Below are 21,599 nucleotides of genomic sequence, written 5' to 3'. Positions count from 1 at the left end.
ATAACAATCATAATAACAATCATTACAACAATCATTATAACAATCATTATAACTATCATTATAACTATCATTATAACAATCAGCATAACAATCATTATAACAATCATTATAACAATCAGCATAACAATCATTTTCACAATCATTATAACAATCATTATAACTATCATTATAACAATCAGCATAACAATCAGCATAACAATCATTATAACAATCATTATAACAATCATTCTAACTATCATTATAACAATCAGCATAACAATCAGCATAACAATCAGCATAACAATCATTATAACAATCAGCATAACAATCATTATAACAATCATTATAACTATCATTATAATAATCAGCATAACAATCATTATAACAATCATTATAACAATCAGCATAACAATCATTATAACAATCAGCATAACAATCATTATAACAATCAGCATAAGAATCATTATAACAATCATTATAACAATCATTATAACAATCATTATAACAATCAGCATAACAATCATTATAACAATCATTATAACAATCAGCATAACAATCATTATAACAATCATTATAAAAATCAGCATAACAATCATTATAACAATCATTATAACAATCAGCATAACAATCATTATAACAATCATAATACAATCAGCATAACAATCATTATAACAATCAGCATAACAATCATTATAACAATCATAATAACAATCAGCATAACAATCATTATAACAATCAGCATAACAATCATTATGACAATCATTATAACAATCATTATAATACTATATTATAATATTAAATACTAAAAAGTGTGTATAAAGTGTGTGTAAAGTGTGTATATAGTGTATATATAGTGTGTGTAAAGTGTGTATATAGTGTATATATAGTGTGTGTAAAGTGTGTGTAAAGTGTGTATATAGCGTGTATATAGTGTGTATAAAGTGTGTGTAAAGTCTGTATAAAGTGTGTATAGTGTGTAATAAAGTGTGTACAGTGTGTATAAAGTGTGTATGGTGTGTATAAAGTTATGCTGCCTTCATGTGGTGTTGGAAATTGAAATATTGACGTGAATGCTGATTTAATCCCGAACACAATGGCTCGTTGCTCCTGACATAAACAATCCGACCTGATGTTAGTTTTTAAAGAATGACTCAGTTTGATTTGTGCCAAACTTCGTTGAAAAAACACAGATTTGAGTTTTGAAAGTTTATGTTGAACCTGATATTATGATAATATTCATGTTTCATGAGTAATGGGTGGACAGATGTTTGCTGGTGTTGGACTGTCCAGACGTAACAAACGGCTTTGTGGACTTTTTATTTCGGCTGATTTAAACTTTAACGTTGTGAACTCAGTTAAATAAACTGAAGCAGGTTTTTGTTTTGGGGCCGATGGCGTCCATCGAACTGAAGCCACTTCATCTGAGTGCTCTCTGTGCCCATCTGTTGCCATGACGACGATGAGGCGAGACGCAGCGAGGCAGCGTGAACCTGCAGCGTGGTGACATCACAGCACCGGATTTACACACACACTCTCTCTCTCACACACACACAAATACACACACACACTCCTGGATTTACTACGACTACGTACGAAGTGGAAATTTCTTCCATCTGACTCTGAACAGGATGCTGAGCGCCGGCCAAACACACATCCCACGCACACACACACCGAAACACGGCTTCACCCTGCCACTAACAACACACACACACACACACATGCAGAGAAAACACACACGTACATACAGGCATATCGTAGCCACAAATAGATCTGGAACGCCTGAAACATTCACCATCGCTGGCATAGTTTACTGTAACACACACACACACAGTGCGGCAAAAATAACCGAGACGACGGATTCTTGCTCTGAGTGAGGGAGGGGTGGGGGGGCTGACATGAAAGAGGGATGACGCAACTGAGTGAAAGAGACGAAGGTAGAACAGGATGGTGCTCAGGTGAGAACATTTGTACCAAACTTCATTGAAAAAAATACAGATTCTATTTCTATCCAGTTGATTTGTGCTCGGACGCATCAGAAAGTCTCGCTCTCTTGCCGGATCAGAACAGAACATTTAAAAAAAAGAATACAAAATTATTCATCTAGAGAAACAAAGTTCACAAGAATGTTAAAATCTACAAAATGTTTAACCTAGAAATGGTTTCCATGACGCCTCCAACGCGCTTTAAAGACGTTTTCTCAGGGAAGTAAAGGTTTGTGCCAAACTCCATTGAAAAAAACACAGATTTAAGATTAAAAAAACGTTTCCTGGTGATTTGTGCCCGGATTTGAAATAATTTATAGTTTGTAAATTATTATTCTAATTATTACAAAATTTGATATCCGATTTTCACAATTATGTCTTTTTTACACAGTTCCCCCAATTTATTAAAAGGATGGTACGCAGATACGTTTCTAGCAAAACTCTAATATTCATGTGTACATATTACAGGGTTGACAGATAGTTCACCTGCGAGATGTTTTCTGCTGTCACAAACTGTTTGTTTCCACTTCAAATGTGTAAAAAATGGACCATCTCTCTGCAGTAATTAATATTTCCTTTTGATCTTCACACACATGCAGAAACAGCAACACATGCAAACATGCACACCTCCTCCTCTCGGCACAAACACAGTATGAATGAGATGCTTATATTTGGGGCGCTGAGTGTTTATGTAATCCTCTGCATATTAAAGCTCCCTACCCCCTGCTGAAAAGAAAGGAACATGTTAAAGGCCACGCTGCACAGACAGCAAAACAACCAAAATATACGGTGACACTTTCTATGACGCCCACGTCTGTAATGTATTATAAACATACTTAGAATGTGTTATAATCTGCAAGTAGCAATTACAGCCATAAGAGCTCAGAAATATTCATAATGTTCATAACAATAATCACAACACATTGTAAAGCATTTTATAATAATATTCATTATTTACCTACAGACTGCTGTTGTTTTTGGATTCCCATAGTTGTTCTGCATTATAATCACTTAAGACCTTTACATACTGAGGCGTTTTATTATTAATATATTTATTCAAACTGTAGTTTTTATCATAAATACTTTCACATGGAATGCTGATTTAGCGACGTCCTTTCTTTAGTTCTTCAGTTTCTGAGTTTCTCCCCGAGAACAAAAGATCAACATCAGGTGTAAACGTGCAGTCGAGTAAAGATGACGAATATAACACATCGTTACTGCTTCCTTCTCACGTTTCACAATGAAAGCCCTGCACATGTAACGTTCGCAGGCGAGTATTTCACATTTCCGTTTATTCGTCACGCCCGTTTTCGGAAAAACTGTTGATCAATAAATTTAAATAATTGTATTAAAAGATTTTGCTCAGGCCTGTTATAAATATCTTATCTTAAAAACGTTACTTAATGTGCTGATGTGACACAAAACTATTTTATTGTCGGTGAGTCAAAAGTTACTTTCGGAGACAGATTCTCGGCTACGAGTTCTGCAGGGACGTGAGACTTATTATATATATATATATATATATATATATATACATAATTCAAATAATAAAAAGGTACATCTAACGGCTGTAAACTGCCAAACGTTCAGAAGGTTTCAGACGAAGATCAAGGAAACAGATATATGGGTGAAAGCTTCTCACTAAGTGCATCTTCAATGAAACTTAAAGCTGTTTTATTTGGTGATGAATGAATGTTTGCAGTGCTGAGGTTATTTAGTGAACTGTTGTTTCCACAGGTCTGAACAACATCACTGGATTATAATATAATAAATGACACAGTGCTAAAAGCAGATTTTAACGCACTAAGTGTGTTTGTGCATAGAAAGTGCTCCCGAAGCTACAAAGTGGGGAAATAAAAGTTCTCGTGACCCAATAAAAATGAAAAGGAGAGACAAAAGAAATGAAGGGAGAGGGCACAGAAGCATGGGGTGGGGTAAAAAAAGAAGTTTCTTAATGTTATATATACCTGTGTGCTCATATTTGTGTCTTAGGAGGGAACTGGTCTTCTGGAATGTTTTGTCGCACAAGTCACACGCGTACATACCACTTTCAGTCTTCTTAATCTTCTTCCTGGACAGCAGCGAGTCGCTGTCTGTCAGGTCGTCCAGGCCCGACAGATAGTCCGCCGTCCCGTCCAGCAGCTCGCCCTGAGACACAAACACACATCCTTTAGTACGCCTGCTAATCCCACACCTGTCACACACACACACACACACACACACACACACACACACACACCGCCGGCATGATCCCAAGTCTGGACAGAGCTTAGACCCCGACCTGGGTAAATCCCCTAAAACAGGGACATATGGGGTGTTTACAGATAAAGATAAAAACCAGGCTGCAGGAGCCACTGAAGGACATATTTATATTTATATATTAATATTTGAGAAACAGCTTTCTGTTGGCATCACAGCTCTCGGGAGTCCGGACGTGTTTCCACAACTTAAAACCACACAAATCATACCCTTGCTGGAAATCTGAGTAGGACCATTACGCACAAAGATACGCATACAAATATCTTTCTGTCTGCTTCAAATAATCAAAGATAAAATGTTAAATAGATCATTTTCTTTGTAGTAACTTTTGGTCTCTCTGCAGTCGTTTTGCATCTATTTTTGTATAGATTTGTCGTTTTGTGAATGTTTGTAGTCATTGTGATGGAGACACTTTGGGCCGTTCAGTAATCCATCCATCCCCATATATAAGACTTATTTTGACATTTACTATGTGAGGACTTTGCGTCACGGACATGATCTAGATTCACTGGTTTTACCTGGAAACCTGATCTCCGTTGGTACTTTCTCCTCTGCTGCATTTCAGCGAACGTGGCCGCCCCGGTGGCGTAGGTGTAGGCCATGTGGGGCAGGAAGCTCATGGGGTCGAGGCCCGGGTACGACCTGAGGCCCGGGATGGAGGCCTGGGCCGGAGACATGAATGTGTGTGGAGGAAACGCTCCATGAGGTGGCAGCGAGGTGTAGACGGGACCACCGGCGAAGGGATTAATCCCGAAGATGGGACTGGTGCTTTTCTCCAGATGGTGGATGGAGCTCTCTCCACAGTCGGAGCCCAGCACCTCCTTCTTGATGTTGACCAGGTGTAAGGGCCCGGACACGTCTCGTCCTAGCGCCTCACCGTTGAAACCGTTGTGCCTGGGTCGCTTCTCCCTCGCTGACAGGAGCTTCTGGGCCAAGTGTTTGGGCAGCGACAGATCCAGTGGTATATCCCCATGGGCGTCCTCAGAAGCCAGGCTGTTTGGAGTGTAAGAGCTACTCTGAGAGTTTTTGGAGGAAGTGGAGGAAAGGTTGAGGGGTGACGGCGTGTTGCTCCTCAAGTGGTCCAAGGGATCTAGTGATTTGTCCCCTGCTGTCTGCCTGTTGGCTGTAAACTGGTTGGCCTTTGTGAGTCTGTGCGAGGCGTCACCGTTAATAAAGCGTCCGTGTAAATCTGCAGTAGGGAGCGACATCGGTGACCGGCTGAAGCGGTGATGGACGTCTGGTCCGACGCGGTTGGGAGGCGGCGACTTCCTCCTCAGACTGCCTCCGTGGTGGTTTTGGCTCTTCCACTGGGAGAACCACTCCTTCACAAACTCCTGAGGAAGACCGACAGCGAGGGAAATCTTCAGCAGCTCCTCTGAGTTGGGCTCCGTGTTCATGGCAAAGTATGCCTTGAGCACAGACACGTGGTCCTTGAAGGGGTTGACGGGGCTGCTGGCCCGCTCGTTAATGGACAGCTCGGTGGGTGCGGCCCCCCTGCGTCTGGAGGGGCTGTTGTCGGCCGGCTGAAGGACCGCTTTAATCTCCTCATTCATTTTGCACATGTAGCGCTCGTGCTGATGCAGCGGGATGGGACCGGGGAAGGACTCCTTGCAGTACTGGCAGCAGAACGGAAGGAACTGGACGTCGTGAGGTTTGTCCTCCCCGCCGAGATCCATCGAGTGGTTTGGCTTCTCCTTCTTGATGACCACTTGTCTCTTAGACTCGTCGATCAGACTCTTGGCCTCGTTGACCTTCTCCAGCGTGTAGTCGATAATGGTCTTTGTGGGGCTGCCGTGACACACCACCTGGAAGCCGGCCTGGGCCAGCCTCTGCTCCTCCATCTGGGCGCCAAGCTCCTTCATGTAGGCCCGGAGCTTCGAGATCTCCTCGGGGTTCCTGTCAATCTTCTGCCTGCACACGGTGTTATCCACAATCTGAAGCACCTTCTGCACCTCGCTCAGGTTGTTCCCGAGGGAGCCTGAGAAGCCCAACAGCGGCAGGTCGAGCCCCATGCCTCCCAGGTGTTGAAGGGGGCTCTGGGAGGAGCTGTGGATGCCCAGCGGGCTTCCACCGCGCCCGTTCAGGTACACCCCCGGCCCCCCAAACCCGTGCTGGGAGGCCATCAGGAGCCGGTACTCGTTGAAGTCCATCGGCTCGGCTTTGATGTCCAGCTGCTGGTCCGCAGGGCCGAGCGGCCGCACGCTCTCCAGTGTGTGGCGCAGCTGAGCGAGGGTGGGGCTTCCAGGCGACGAGGTGGCGGAGTTGGGGGAGGAGCCGGACTTGCCGCTGTTTCCGTTGCGTACTCGTCCGTTGACGGCGATCAGGCCGATGCATTTCTTGCTGCTGATGTGGGAGCTGTAGGAGCCGGAGTGGGAGAAGCGCTTCTTACAGTTGGAGCACTCGTACGGCTTCTCGCCTGCAACACAGATATTTATCATTATGTTCTAGTTTCAGATAAACACAGTTTCCGATTGTAGTGCAGGGTACGATCAGTGATGGCAGATTGGGCAGTTTGATAAAAATGTTTTTATGAGGCTTGTGATGATTTGAACCATGTGAGCAGTTTTTTTTATTTAGATTAATATTCACCTCTAATAACACTTTTAAGACAAAACTCAAGATGAACATATTTTAATTCCTCCTTTGGCTGTTCTTAATTAATTAATTAATTAATTTTACAAGTTTTATTCTGTTTCTTTATCTGTAAGCACAGATTATAATATTGCTTATGTTATTGTTGTTGTTGTTTTACTCACAACTTGACTAACTGCTAGTTAGCTAATGTTAGCATGCTAACAAGCTAAAATTAAATGTGTAAACATTATACCTGCTAAACATCAGCATGTTAGAAACATAACAGCTGGAAATATTCACATTAAAGATGCTAAAGACAGAAAAGATTCAACATTTCTTTCTTAAAAACTAAACAAAATTAATCGATTATCAAGATAATTGCTAATTATTGATCGATTACACAATTAATATATAATTGTTTATATATCTGGTGCATATATTTGCATACTTAATGTGCTATTATTTATGAGTTATTAAGACTTTGAGTATTTTATATTTTTAAGTGGTTTACAGTGTTTATTAATGAAAAAACAAATATTATCATAGCTTTCTGAAAACTTAAAGAGACAGTGCTCCTAATATTAAAATTGACTTTTATACAGAATAGACTTCAATTATTTCCCAAAATTATGTAAAAGAAAAGGGAAAAAGAAAAGCCAACAATAATAAAGTTCATATTTATATATATTTAACTTTTACAGCCGAGTCCTTCCTGTATAACAATATGAATTGTTCCTGTATTGTACGAAGATGTGGACTCATGCTGCAGACTCGGGACTCACCGCTGTGGATACGAAGATGCTCCTTCAGGTGATGTTTGTATTTGAAGGCTTTTCCGCACTCGCTGCACTTGAACTTTCGGTTTCCAGCTCCTTCGCTGAGCGGTGGCGGCGGCTGCAGAAACACAAAGATCGGTCATGTGACTCAGAACACAGCGTGTCGTGATTCCTGAACTCAGAAACAGTGTGAGCGACATTATATTCTAAAATGAAGCAACTGTAACATAATCATCAACTCGACAGATAATAACACCAATAATAATAATGATAATAATAATATTGGTAACAACAATAATGAATTTTATTTAAATAGCACACTTTAAGTGCTTCACATAAACATCATAGTACAACGTTAGAAACTGTTAAATGACACCAAAGACTATTTATTTAATGTAAACTATATTTAATATAAAGTGATGATGGAACCTGGTGAGAAACAGAGAGTCTCTCTTTAACAGTTTAACTCGGAGGAAGTACGCAAATAAACGAGCACTTTAAGTCATTTGAGGATTATGATTGTTTAAAGCAGCAAAGCCCATCTGCTGGTTACGGGGGGGGGGTCAGGTATGTGCAGCAGCTCTGTGACGGTTTAACTGAGGAAGGAAATCTCATTAAGATCAGTGTAATTGTTCAATTGAATGAGTCGGAGCTCAGTTAGCGACTCTAATGTGAGTTTTGGATCATGAGGCGGCAGCTAACAGCCATGTGCAGGAAGCTTATTATTAGATTACTATTCAACAGCATGAACTGTATTTACATTCTGCAGAAAAGATATTTACAGCCAGAGGTCTGCAGATAAAACGTCTTTATTAGTGATTTCTAATCTTATCTGTTCCACTTTCAGTTCCAGCAACAGCTGATGACGGTCCGATGCCCGAGGACGAAGTCCCACGCATGACAAAATAAAGCTGACGAGCTTTCATTAAAGAAGAAATGAATGTTACAGCACCGACTAGGAAAACTGGGGGGTGGGGGGAAACATTATTTTGATAATTGATTATTGATTTTTCCTGCAGAAATGTCTTCAAATGCTGTTTTCAGCCTCGAAGATGGAGATCTGCAGCTTTTCTCTGTTTTATAATTAAAATAAATATCTTTGAACATTTAAAGACGTCAGCTTGGAATTTGAGGAACTATTATTTTTTTTAAATTGTAATTAATTTTCTTTGAAATTTAATTGCTTTATTTTATTTTAGGGTTTTATTATTATTATTATTTTTTTTTTCTTATTTGTGTTTCTGAGTTCAAATAAAGGATTTGGTTGTGAATTTGAAAATTGTTTATCTTTTTCTTGTTTATCTGTTTTTACGATCTCTCGCAACAAAACTATTTTTAGGTTTATTTTTGCATTAAAATCATTTAATTAATTACCAAAATGGTGACAGATTAATTTTCTGTCGATCAACTAATGAACTAATCGACACAACACTGGACGTTTGTGTTTGTGTTGATTGGGAGTTTGACCTGTGGAGTTCCCCAAGGCTCCGTCCTCGGCCCTCTTCTGTTCACACTCTGCACGCTTATAGATCCTTCCAGAAGATTTACATAACAATATCACGAGGGTCTCGTTACAACCACTTCCATTCCATCTTATTTTTAATGCTGAAAATCAGCAAAAAACATTGTCTGCGATATTTTTAATAAAAGGTTTTAGAGCATAATTTCCAAAAAGGTAATATATCTGAATTCTCAAATATTTGTTGTGTAAAAAGTAAACTGAACCTCTTGTACATTTTATACACCAAACGATTAATAGATGAATTGAGGAAATAATTGTTAAATGTATCTACGTATATTGAAACTACAGATTTTTATATCTTTGTCTTCATGTTTTATGTGAAGCGCTCACAAATAAACTTTATTTACAAACATACCACATCTTCCAGGTGGGAATTTTGAAGAGACATGAAGAATAATCTCGTGAAATAAAGTATTTGGTTTAAACTAATTTAAAGGGACTTCTTCCCCTAACGTCATGTGACAGGAAATGAAAAGATGGGTGCAGGTGTGTTTTACCTGTTCTCTGGCGGGTTTATGTGTGGTCATGTGACGCTCCAGCTGCGTGCGGTGGCCGAAAGTGTCGGCACACAGCGGGCAGGCGAAGCTCTCCTCGTTCTTCTCGTGCCGATATTTGATGTGTTCCTTCAGAGACGTCAGCCGCTTGTAGCCGCGGTCGCAGTACGGACACGTGAGCAGCTGAGCGAAGTCGTCGGGCGTGCCGGACAGCAGCTCTGCAGCCGGTGACAGAGAGAGGTCAAAGGTCAGCCAGGGAGGGAGGCTGATGGATTAACTTTAAGGTAACAAAACTATGCTTTATATTCACAACTAATACACAACAGGCTCACTGACTCCCTTTCATTCTGATTTATTAGTGCATTTTAATATGTATTAATCTTTTTTAGTTTGTCTGATCTTTCTTACAATCCCCTTTATTTATTACAATATGTCATTAAAGATCATTTATTTTTCTTTCTTTCAAGGTTATTTTTATTGATTTTCAATAATAAATAAAACAGTATGTGTACAGGGAAATACATTTTAGTTTTTAACATAGAAGATATACTCCAAATTATCGAAAAATAATTGAAAGAGAAAATGAATAAATAGGATGGGTGGATTTATATTAAAATGTTTCAGCTAAAAAAACGTGTCTGACTCACAAGAAGTCAACTTTTTGGGGTATTTTGTTCGTATTAAAAAACAACTAAACATTTTGTCAAATTTAGTTTCCTTCGCATTGCAGCTGTCTGCCAGCAACTTATAGAATCTTACAGTTTTATATAAAATGGTGTCCGTTTCTTTCACATTCATGCCCAACAAAACCTTCCTGTTTGTTATTATGTTGTTATCTCCCTGAGTTCAATATTCGGCAGTTTTCGGTGTTTGTCTCACCGTGCTCGCTCTCGTCCTGACCGATGGCCTCGGGCGTCCCTAGTCGTGTCACTTCCTCCGGGGCTTCTGGGTAAATTATGGCGGTGTCGCTGCGCTGTAGGTACTCGGCGATGGTCGCCGGGTGACCGTCTCCCTCCTCTAGTTTACGTTTCAGTAAGTACTCGTCGAGCTCCGAGACGCCGTCCAGTCGCCGCACTGAGTACAGGAAACAAACAGCTGATAAGTTCAGGGCCAAAGCAAACGTTTAGTTCTGTTAGCGTTTAAAAAAGCAAGAGATTATAATAACACATAAAAACCTACATTATGAATCGGAGTGGCACACAATATAAATAGTCAACCAGAGAAAAATGACTTGCGGAGTTTTCCAAGGCTCTATCCTTGGTCCTCTTCAAACTTTACATGCTCAAAGATGCAAACAACAAAATATCTCACCCTAAGATTTTCTTTACAATATCACTCAGTCCCGAAGGTCTTGTAACAACAACTTTATCTCATTTTTAAGGCTGAAACATTCAGCCAAAAAACATTGTCGTTAAGTCATTTTTTAAGTAAATTTGCCATAAATGTACTAAACAACTAAACTACTATAAACTGCATTCTCAAACGTCAGTTTTCTTAGTCATGAAAGTATACTGAACATCTTTGGGTTTTGGACATTTTATCTGAAATCTTATACACAAAACGACGGATGGATTGCGTTTGAACTTAATCTACATATAATTAAAATAATCAACATATATTTAGTTTTATATATATATTAAATATATTAATTGTGATATTTATATATGTATATATATATATATATATATATATATATATATATATATACTGTATATTTATATATATGTATGTATGTGATTGTCATATATTGATCTCACCTGCACCGTTTCCCACAGCGTGCAGAGACGCCTCCGGACCGATAGCTTCATACTCGTCTTTCCTGTCACCTGTTCAATAAAACAACAGAAAACACTTTTTATTAACATTTATGAAATCATCTTTTCTTCCTCCACTGCTGCAGAGAGGGAGGAGTGCTGCCTCCCCCATCACACCAAAACCCCGGGGAGAAACAGGAGAATAAATAAATATGTAATTTAACCGTCTGCATAAACACACAAGAAGATTTATGGTTTTTAGAATAATTAATAATAGAATAGTAAATAATACATTTCGTATTTCTTCTTCATCTGAAAATTAGGTCTTCTTTATGGAAATAAATTCTTTAAAGGTATTCAACTATTGAATTATAATATCCTAATTAAAATCGTTCATCTGAAATCTTTGAGATCACTCTGCGAGCTAACTACAAGCTAACCACGAGCTAACCACAAGCTTACCATGAGCTGAACAAAAGCTAACCACGAGCTAACCACAAGCTTACCATGAGCTGAACAAAAGCTAACCACGAGCTAACCACAAGCTTACCATGAGCTGAACAAAAGCTAACCACAAGCTAACCACAAGCTTACCATGAGCTGAACAAAAGCTAACCACAAGCTTACCATGAGCTGAACAAAAGCTAACCACGAGCTTACCATGAGCTGAACAAAAGCTAACCACAAGCTAACCACAAGCTTACCATGAGCTGAACAAAAGCTAACCACAAGCTAACCACAAGCTTACCATGAGCTGAACAAAAGCTAACCACAAGCTTACCATGAGCTGAACAAAAGCTAACCACGAGCTTACCATGAGCTGAACAAAAGCTAACCACGAGCTAACCACAAGCTTACCATGAGCTGAACAAAAGCTAACCACGAGCTAACCACAAGCTTACCATGAGCTGAACAAAAGCTAACCACGAGCTAACCACAAGCTTACCATGAGCTGAACAAAAGCTAACCACGAGCTAACCACAAGCTTACCATGAGCTGAACAAAAGCTAACCACGAGCTAACCACAAGCTTACCATGAGTTGAACAAAAGCTAAATACGAGTTAACCACAAGTTAAACATGACCTAACCACGAGCTAACCACAAGCTTACCACGAGCTAAACACTAGCTAACCACAAGCTAAACAAAAGCTAAATACGAACTAACCACAAGTTAAACATGACCTAACCACGAGCTAACCACAAGCTTACCATGAGCTGAAAAAAAGCTAACCACGAGCTAACCACAAGCTTACCATGAGCTGAACAAAAGCTAAATACGAGTTAACCACAAGTTAAACATGACCTAACCACGAGCTAACCACAAGCTAACCACGAGCTAACCACAAGCTTACCATGAGCTGAACAAAAGCTAAATACGAGCTAACCACAAGTTAACCACGAGCTAACCACAAGCTAATCACATGTTAACCACAAGCTAACCACGAGCTAAACACAAGCTAACCACGAGCTAAACAAAAGCTAAACATGACCTAACCACAAGTTTACCACGAGCTAATCACGTGCTAATCACATGCTAACCACAAGCTAACCACAAGCTAACCACGAGCTAATCACAAGCTGACGGTCAGCTGTGATTTTGGTCAACAAATCTTCTTCTTCTTCTGTCTCTGTTGGATGAACTCTTCTTCTCTTGTTGTTGTTGTTGTAGAAAGTAAAATGGAGTCTCTTTGTGTTTTTTTCCTCGAGAGACAAGATGGAGGTGACGGAGGAATAATGAGATTCTCACTTCTTCTTCTGTTTCTGTGTGTCAACAGCTTCTTCTTCTTCTTCTTCTTCTTCTTCTACTGTTTGGTTGTTTTCATTTCTTCTTTCTTCTTCATTCATTTTATTTTCCTATTCTTCCTTTTCAATTCATTATTAAGGTCAACTTTTTATTTTCTTCTTGTTTTATTATTTATTTTATTTATCCATATTCTTCTCGTTTCATTTAAGTTCAATTTAAAGTGTTTTTATTAACTTCTCCTCACAGTCATGTTGAGTAAAGTGTCCGTTGTGCAACAACATGCATGTTCAAAGACAAAGCAGCATTTTATATCTTCAAAAGCAATAATAAAGAGTTAGAAAGAAACTTATAGAGAGATGTGAATCTGACAGGTGAGTGGTTATTCAAAGATATTTTATTTAAGTTGTGGTTATTATACAAAGTATTCCTGGACTACTTTAATCATTTCTACATCACAAACATATAACTTAATGCCTCAAACTGATAACATAACTTCATAGAATCTTTATTTTATTCATTTGTTTTACTCAACCATGTACATCTGTTTGTTTTTCATCATTTTATTTATGTCTTTTACACTATTTTTTACTTTTATTACTATTATTATTATTATTATTTATTTTATCATATTTTATATAGGAGTCATTTGATTCATGTGTTTTATTGTATTAATTGTTTTATATTGTTTTTCTACATAGGAGTCATTTGTTTTTAATTTTAAATGTTATTATTTATTATTAATTGTATTATTAGTAATAATCTTTAATATATATATGTATATATTTGGTTTGTGTTTTTTCTTTAATTGTTTTTGTTTTTTCACACTCTTGGTGTTTACTTCTTTCTTCTTCTCTCTTTATAATCTTGGTCTCTCCGTCTGAGCTGCTGGGTTTGGTCGCTCGTAGTTTTCTGTTTCTTCACCTCGAGGTGTCGCTTGTACTCGAGAACACGGAGACGCCATCTGTCCTCATTATTCAAACAGACGTGTGATGATGTCACACTCTCCAGGTGCATCATGGGAGATGTAGGACCCAGAGTTTCTGGAGATTGAGATGTTACCGTAACATTACACAAAATATTTAAATTAATTTTTGACCTCTGGAGCAGTTTGTGGAAGTGAGTTTTGTGTCAGAATTTTAACAAATCTCTAAAATCTTTTATTTGAGTTATTTATTTTTATTTTTTAAAGGGTTGTCTCTGATAGTCCAACATCTTACATTTTTTGAAAACGTTCTCTGGTGAAAAATAAATTCATTATAATAAAATAAATGCATTAATTTGTCAAATAAATCCTGAAAAATAAAAAAAGATTAAATCTATTAATTTGAGAAATAATCCATTAATACATGTGAAATAAAAAATGTATGTGTTTTCCCCCAAAATAAATTCACTATTAAAAGTGTTTATATTGATACTGTGCAAAATCCCCGGAGCTTAATTTGCCTTGGAAAGTTTTCTGGAAATTTAGCAAATCTTTAATAAACTGGACACTAAGTGTATTTATATCCAGATGTATATTTATATTTGTTTGGAAAGCATCTCGAGGACTCACCGGCTCCATTCAATCCGTTGCTGTTGTCTCCGATCCTCCAGCGGTGACGGTGGTTCTGCAGTCCCTCTGAGCCCTCCGGGTCCCGGTAGGACAGCAGGGCGTGGGCAACCCGCGGTGACGCCTCCAGATGCGGCACGCCGGCCGGGCTGCCCGCCTCCTCATCCTCCCCTCCTCTCTCTCCTCCGTTAGCGAGGCCGTTCTCCTCAGATGCTGGAGTCCTGTCGTCCTCGTCTGTCTCCGAACCCGTCTCCACCACATTCTCATAATTCAACACTGAAACACAAACAACAGCAGACATGTTGGGTTACAGACCAGCAGCAGGAGGAGGCACATTCCTGCACGGGGAGGCTGTTTCTGTCAGACTCTCGGGGGACCGAAGACTGCACATAAACCTGGTTCAAACAGGGGACACTCTGTAAACTCAGAGCTTTCACTGTGGGGAAAATGCTAAAACTGCTTCGTTACAGTTAAATAAATAGTTCAGTATGCTACATATGAAGATATAGGTGGTTAGCTTAGCATAAAGGCTGGAAACAGCTAGCCTGGCTCAGAAACCCAATCCAACCGTATAAAAACTGAAAAGTATAAAAACAACAACAACAACATATACAGCAAAACGTGAAAAACCAATTTTCCAAGTAGTCAAACTTTTGTTTTAGGAAAAGTTTTAATACAGCAGAGTAAAAAAATCTGTTACAAGTGGAAATACTGCAGTGAAAATAATAATGAAGTGAAAGTGCTAATCATCAGCAAAATATCAAAATTAACACACAAAAATGTGCTTTCAGAGTAAATAAAAACCATTAAATCTCCAACACCTTAGAAACCACATCAATCCCCTGAAGGCCGAACTAACGCATGAGATAATAAACTGGTGATATATCAACAGCCAACAACTAAGAACCAGCAAACAGCAATTAACAACCAACAACTAACAACTAACTACCAACAACTAAGAACCAACAACTAACAACTAACTACCAACAACTAACAACCAACAACTAGCAACTAACTACCAACAACGAACTACCAACAACTAACTACCAACAAACAACAAACCAACAACCAACAACTAACAACCAAAAACTAGCAACTAACTACCAACAACTAACTACCAACAACTAACAACAAACAACTAACTACAACAACAAACAACCAACAACTAACAACCAACAACCAACAATTAACTACCAACAACTACAAACCAAAAACTAGCAACTAACAACCAACTACCAACAACTAACTACCAACAACTAACAACAAACTAACAACAACTAACAACCAACAATTAACTACCAACAGCTAACAACCAATAACTAGCAACTAACTAACAACAACTAGCTAGCAACAACGTACTAGCAACAACCAACAACTAACTACCAACATCTAACTACCAACAACTAACAACCAAAAACTAACAACCAACTACAAACAACTAACAACCAACAACTAACTACAAACAACCAACAACTAACAACCAACAACCAACAACTACCAACAAACTACCAACAACTAACAACCAACAATTAACTACCAACAGCTGACAACCAACAACTAGCAACTAACAACCAACAAATAAGAACAAACAACCAACAATTAACAACAAACTACCAACAACTAACAACCAACAATTAACTACCAACAGCTAACAACAAACTACCAACAACTACCAACTAATAACCAAACACTAACAACCAACAACTAGCAACTAACTACCAACAACAAGCAACTAACTACCAACAACTAACAAACCAACAACTAACAACTAGCAACAACTAACAACTAGCAAATAACTACCAACAACTAACTACCAACAACTAGCAATTAACTACCAACAATTAACTACCAACAACAAACAAACCGACAACTAACAACCAACTACCAACAACTAACAACCAACAACTAACAACCAACAACTAACAACCAACAACAAACTACCAACAACTAACTACCAACAACTAAAAACCAACCACTAACAACCAACAACCAACAACTAACAACTAACAACCAACAACTAGCAACTAACTACCAACAACTAATTACCAACAACTAACAACCAACAACCAACAACTAACTACTAACAACTAACAAATAACTACCAACAACCAACAAATAACAAATAACAACTAACAACCAACAACTAACTACCAACTACCGACAACTAACTATCAACAACTAACAACCAATTACCAACAACTAACAACCAACAACTAGCAACTAACTACCAACAACAAACTACAAACAGCCAACAACTAACTACCAACAACCAACAACTAACTACCAACAATTAACAACCAACTACCAACAACTAACAACCAACAACTAACAACCAACAAAAAACTAACAACAACCAACAACCAACAACTAACTACCAACAACTAACAACCAACAACTACCAACAACTAATAACCAACAACTAACTACCAACACAAAACTACCAACAACCAACAACCAACAACTAACTACAAACAACTAACAACCAACAACTAACTACCAACAACTAACTACCAACAACTAACTACCAACAACTAGCAAATAACTACCAACAACTAAATACCAACAACTAACTACCAACAACTAACTACCAACATCTAACTACCACAACTAACACCAACACTAACTACAACAAATAACTACCAACAACTAACTACCAACAACTAACTACCAACAACTAGCAACTAACTAACAACAACTAACTACCAACAACTAACTACCAACAACTAACTACCAACAACTAACAACCAACAACTAACAACTAACAACCAACTACCAACAAATAACAATTAACAACTAACAACTAACAACCAACAACTAACTACTAACAACTAACTACCAACAACTAACTACCAACAACTAGCAACTAACTACCAACAACTAACGACTAACAACTAGCAACAACTACCAACTAACTACCAACAACTAACTACCAACAACTAACTACCAACAACCAACAAATAACAAATAACAACAACTAACAACCAACAACAAACAACTAACACCTAACAACTAACAACCAACAACTAAACACTACCGACAACTAAATACCAAGAACTAACTACCAACTAGCAACTAACTACCAACAACTAACTAAAAACAACTAACAACCAACAACTAACTACCAACAACCAACAACTAACAACCAACAACTAACAACCAACAAAAAACTAACAACAACCAACAACTAACTACCAACAACTAACTACTAACAACTAACTACCAACAACCAACAACTAACAACCAACTACCAACAATTAACAACTAACAACTAACAACTAACGACAAACTAAAAACAACTAACAACTAACAACTAACAACCAACAACTAACTACTAACAACCAACAACTAACTACTAACAACTAACTACCAACAACTAACTACCAACAACTAGCAACTAACTACCAACAACTAACGACTAACAACTAGCAACAACTACCAACTAACTACCAACAACTAACTACCAACAACTAACTACCAACAAACAACAACCAACAACTAACAACCAACTACCAACAACTAACTACCAACAACCAACAAATAACAAATAACAACAACTAACAACCAACAACAAACAACTAACACCTAACAACTAACAACCAACAACTAAACACTACCGACAACTAAATACCAAGAACTAACTACCAACTAGCAACTAACTACCACAACTAACAACTAACAACTAACAACCAACTACCAACAACTAACAACCAACAACCAACAACCAACTACCAACAAATAACAACTATCAACCAACAACTAACTCCTAACAACTAACTACCAACAACCAACAAATAACAAATAACAACAACTAACAACCAACAACCAACCACTAGCAACTAACTACCAACAACTGACAACTAACAACTAACAACCAACAACTAACAACCAACAAAAGACTAACAACAACCAACAACTAACTACCAACAACTAACTACCAACAACCAACAACTAACAACTAACGACAAACTAAAAACAACTAACAACCAACAACTAACTACCAACAAATAACTACCAACAACTAACTACCAACAACTAGCAACTAACTACCAACAACTAACTACCAACAACTAACTACCAACAACTAACAACTAACTACCAACAACTAACAACCAACAACTAACAACCAACTACCAACACATAACAATTAACAACTAACAACTAACAACTAACAACTAACAACCAACAACTAACTACTAACAACTAACTACCAACAACTAACTACCAACAACTAACTACCAACAACTAGCAACTACCAACAACTAACGACTAACAACTAGCAACAACTACCAACTACCAACTAACTACCAACAACTAACTACCAACAAACAACCAACAACCAACAACTAACAACCAACTACCAACAACTAACAACCAACAACCAACAACTAACTACCAACAACTAACAACCAACAACTAACAACCAACAAATAACAACTAACAACCAACAACTAACTACTAACAACTAACTACCAACCAACAAATAACAAATAACAACAACAAACAACCAACAACAAACAACTAACACCTAACAACCAACAACTAAACACTACCGACAACTAAATACCAAGAACTAACTACCAACTAGCAACTAACTACCAACAACTAACTAAAAACAACTAACAACCAACAACTAACTACCAACAACCAACAACTAACTACCAACTACCAACAACTAACAACCAACAACTAACTACCAACTACCAACAACTAACAACTAACAACTAACGACAAACTAAAAACAACTAACAACTAACAACTAACAACTAACAACCAACTACCAACAACTAACAACCAACAACTAACTCCCAACAACTAACAACCAACAACCAACTACCAACAAATAACAACTAACAACCAACAACTAACTCCTAACAACTAACTACCAACAAATAACAAATAACAACAACTAACAACCAACAACCAACAACTAGCAACTAACTACCAACAACTAACTACAAACAACTAACAACCAACAACTAACTACCAACTAACAACAACTAACAACTAACAACTAACAACTAACAACTAACAACCAACAACTAACAACCAACAAAAAACTAACAACAACCAACAACTAACTACCAACAACTAACTACCAACAACCAACAACTAACAACTAACAACTAACGACAAACTAAAAACAACTAACAACTAACAACCAACAACCAACAACTAACTACCAACAACCAACAACTAACAACCAACAACTAACTACCAACAACCAACAACTAACAACCAACTACCAACAACTAACAACTAATAACTAACAACTAACAACTAACAACTAACTACCAACAACTAACAACCAACTACGAACAACCAACAACTAACTACCAACAACTAACAACCAACAACTAACTACCAACAAATAACAAATAACAACCAACAACTAACTAACAACAACCAACAAATAACAACTAACAACCAACAACTAACAGCTAACAACTAACAACTAACTACCAACAACCAACAACAGCAGACTCCGGGACTCGAACACATTTTGCATTATTTTTTTTTATGAATGAACTTCTTCTCCTTTTAAGTTTTCTGTATTAACAATACGAACAGTAAAAACATTTTCAGGTCACAAGTTGTGACTTTATTTTCTATCGAGAGAAGATTTATGAAAACATTGAATGTGTGTTTCATAAATGTATATCTGATACAACATTTATATTATTTATATATAAGTGACTTTATGTGTCGTCACCATGTGTGTTCTGGGTTCACTAGAAGGACGTATATCTACAAAGTTTCTATAGAATCCACAATATAAAATATAAAGAATAAAATACCAAAGTACTACAGCTACAATATAAACTGGGAGGATGTGAAGGTTACAGACGGACATGTTCTCCAGGAGACCTGCTCCCTGCGACCCCTGACAGGAAGTCGCTGGTGAAGCTTGGTGTGATGGAGGTGAAGTGGGGGGGGGGGAGGTAAAGCACCATGACATCATGGGAACCGGTGAGCGGGTCGGCCGGGGGGAAGGAACAGTTTTCAGGCTGGTTTTGTGCGTTTGCCTAATAAAACAATATTCCGAGTCTCTCATGCGTCTTATCGGAGGCTCCGCGGCTGGAGCTGCTGCTCCTTCGGGGATTTTATCTGCTGCCAGTTTCCAAACTGTAAACCTTTACATCCGAGCGTGTAGGTTCCCAGGGTGGAGGAATGAAACGCAGCTTTCTTCCCTTCGGCTGCGTGGAGATTAGCGAGTGCATATCTGCTCATAATATGATCTTTGTCTGCGCCGCGCGCTCCCGGACAACTGCACAACAGGTGCAAATTAAAAAGGGGAGCCACGGTGGGCCGGGCCGAAATCTGCTGACCTGGGCTGAATACCAAGAGCAGGGGCGGGGGTGGGGGCGAGGCTGGAGGGGGGGGGGGGGGGGGGGGGGGGGGGCGTGGGACAGACCGGGCTTTAATAAGAGGTGTGACCAGCAGGATTTAGGGGGAGTTCAGGCCGGGTAACTCTGAGAGGAAGAAAGAGCTGGGAAGTGAGACGTGAATGCTCGCTGTGTGGTCGGAGGTATATGTGTCGCGCCCCCCCCCCCCACTGCCATTGTGCCGTTTGCCTTTTGGCTGAGAGACTCTGACCCGATAAGAAACGTCCACGTCCTGCATTCACACGTTATATATATTATATTGAAATACAGACACATCAGGTAACAGCTGCTTTACTTCTTATTATTTAACTTTAATATGCTGAAACCTCAAACGATCAGTTGTTTAGAAAATGTGTTTCAGATTCACTGTTCTGTCCCAGAGGACTAACGATGTCCACATGAAGCTGGATCCTTCACTGTTCTGTCCCAGAGGAACAACGACGTCCACATGAAGCTGGATCCTTCACTGTTCTGTCCCAGAGGACTAACGATGTCCACATGAAGCTGGATCCTTCACTGTTCTGTCCCAGAGGAACAAAGATGTCCACATGAAACTGGATCCTTCACTGTTCTGTCCCAGAG

At 38.6% G+C, this 21,599-nt stretch overlaps 1 protein-coding gene across 6 annotated transcripts in view; it reads right to left on the bottom strand.

The window, feature by feature from the left end:
- Nucleotides 1–21,599, bottom strand: part of zeb2a (zinc finger E-box binding homeobox 2a) — a 64,513-nt gene that overhangs the window by 3,458 nt on the left and 39,456 nt on the right. For 2 of the 6 annotated variants that reach the window (XM_029426561.1, XM_029426558.1), the window contains exons 3-9: nt 14,638–14,913; nt 11,344–11,412; nt 10,466–10,660; nt 9,590–9,804; nt 7,577–7,688; nt 4,739–6,636; nt 3,929–4,109 (exon numbers count right to left, since the gene is read on the bottom strand). In XM_029426561.1, coding sequence (XP_029282421.1) covers nt 3,929–4,109; nt 4,739–6,636; nt 7,577–7,688; nt 9,590–9,804; nt 10,466–10,660; nt 11,344–11,412; nt 14,638–14,913 — 2,946 coding nt within the window. Of the gene's footprint in view, nt 1–877; nt 1,470–3,928; nt 4,110–4,738; nt 6,637–7,576; nt 7,689–9,589; nt 9,805–10,465; nt 10,661–11,343; nt 11,413–14,637; nt 14,914–21,599 lie in introns of those variants that run through there. The other 4 variants (XM_029426564.1, XM_029426563.1, XM_029426562.1 and 1 more) reach the window with 4 other exon arrangements.

This window comes from Cottoperca gobio, unplaced genomic scaffold, assembly GCF_900634415.1.
Source record: "Cottoperca gobio unplaced genomic scaffold, fCotGob3.1 fCotGob3_200arrow_ctg1, whole genome shotgun sequence".
NCBI classification, from domain to species: Eukaryota; Metazoa; Chordata; class Actinopteri; order Perciformes; family Bovichtidae; genus Cottoperca; species Cottoperca gobio.
This window is presented reverse-complemented; position numbering and strand designations above follow the sequence as displayed.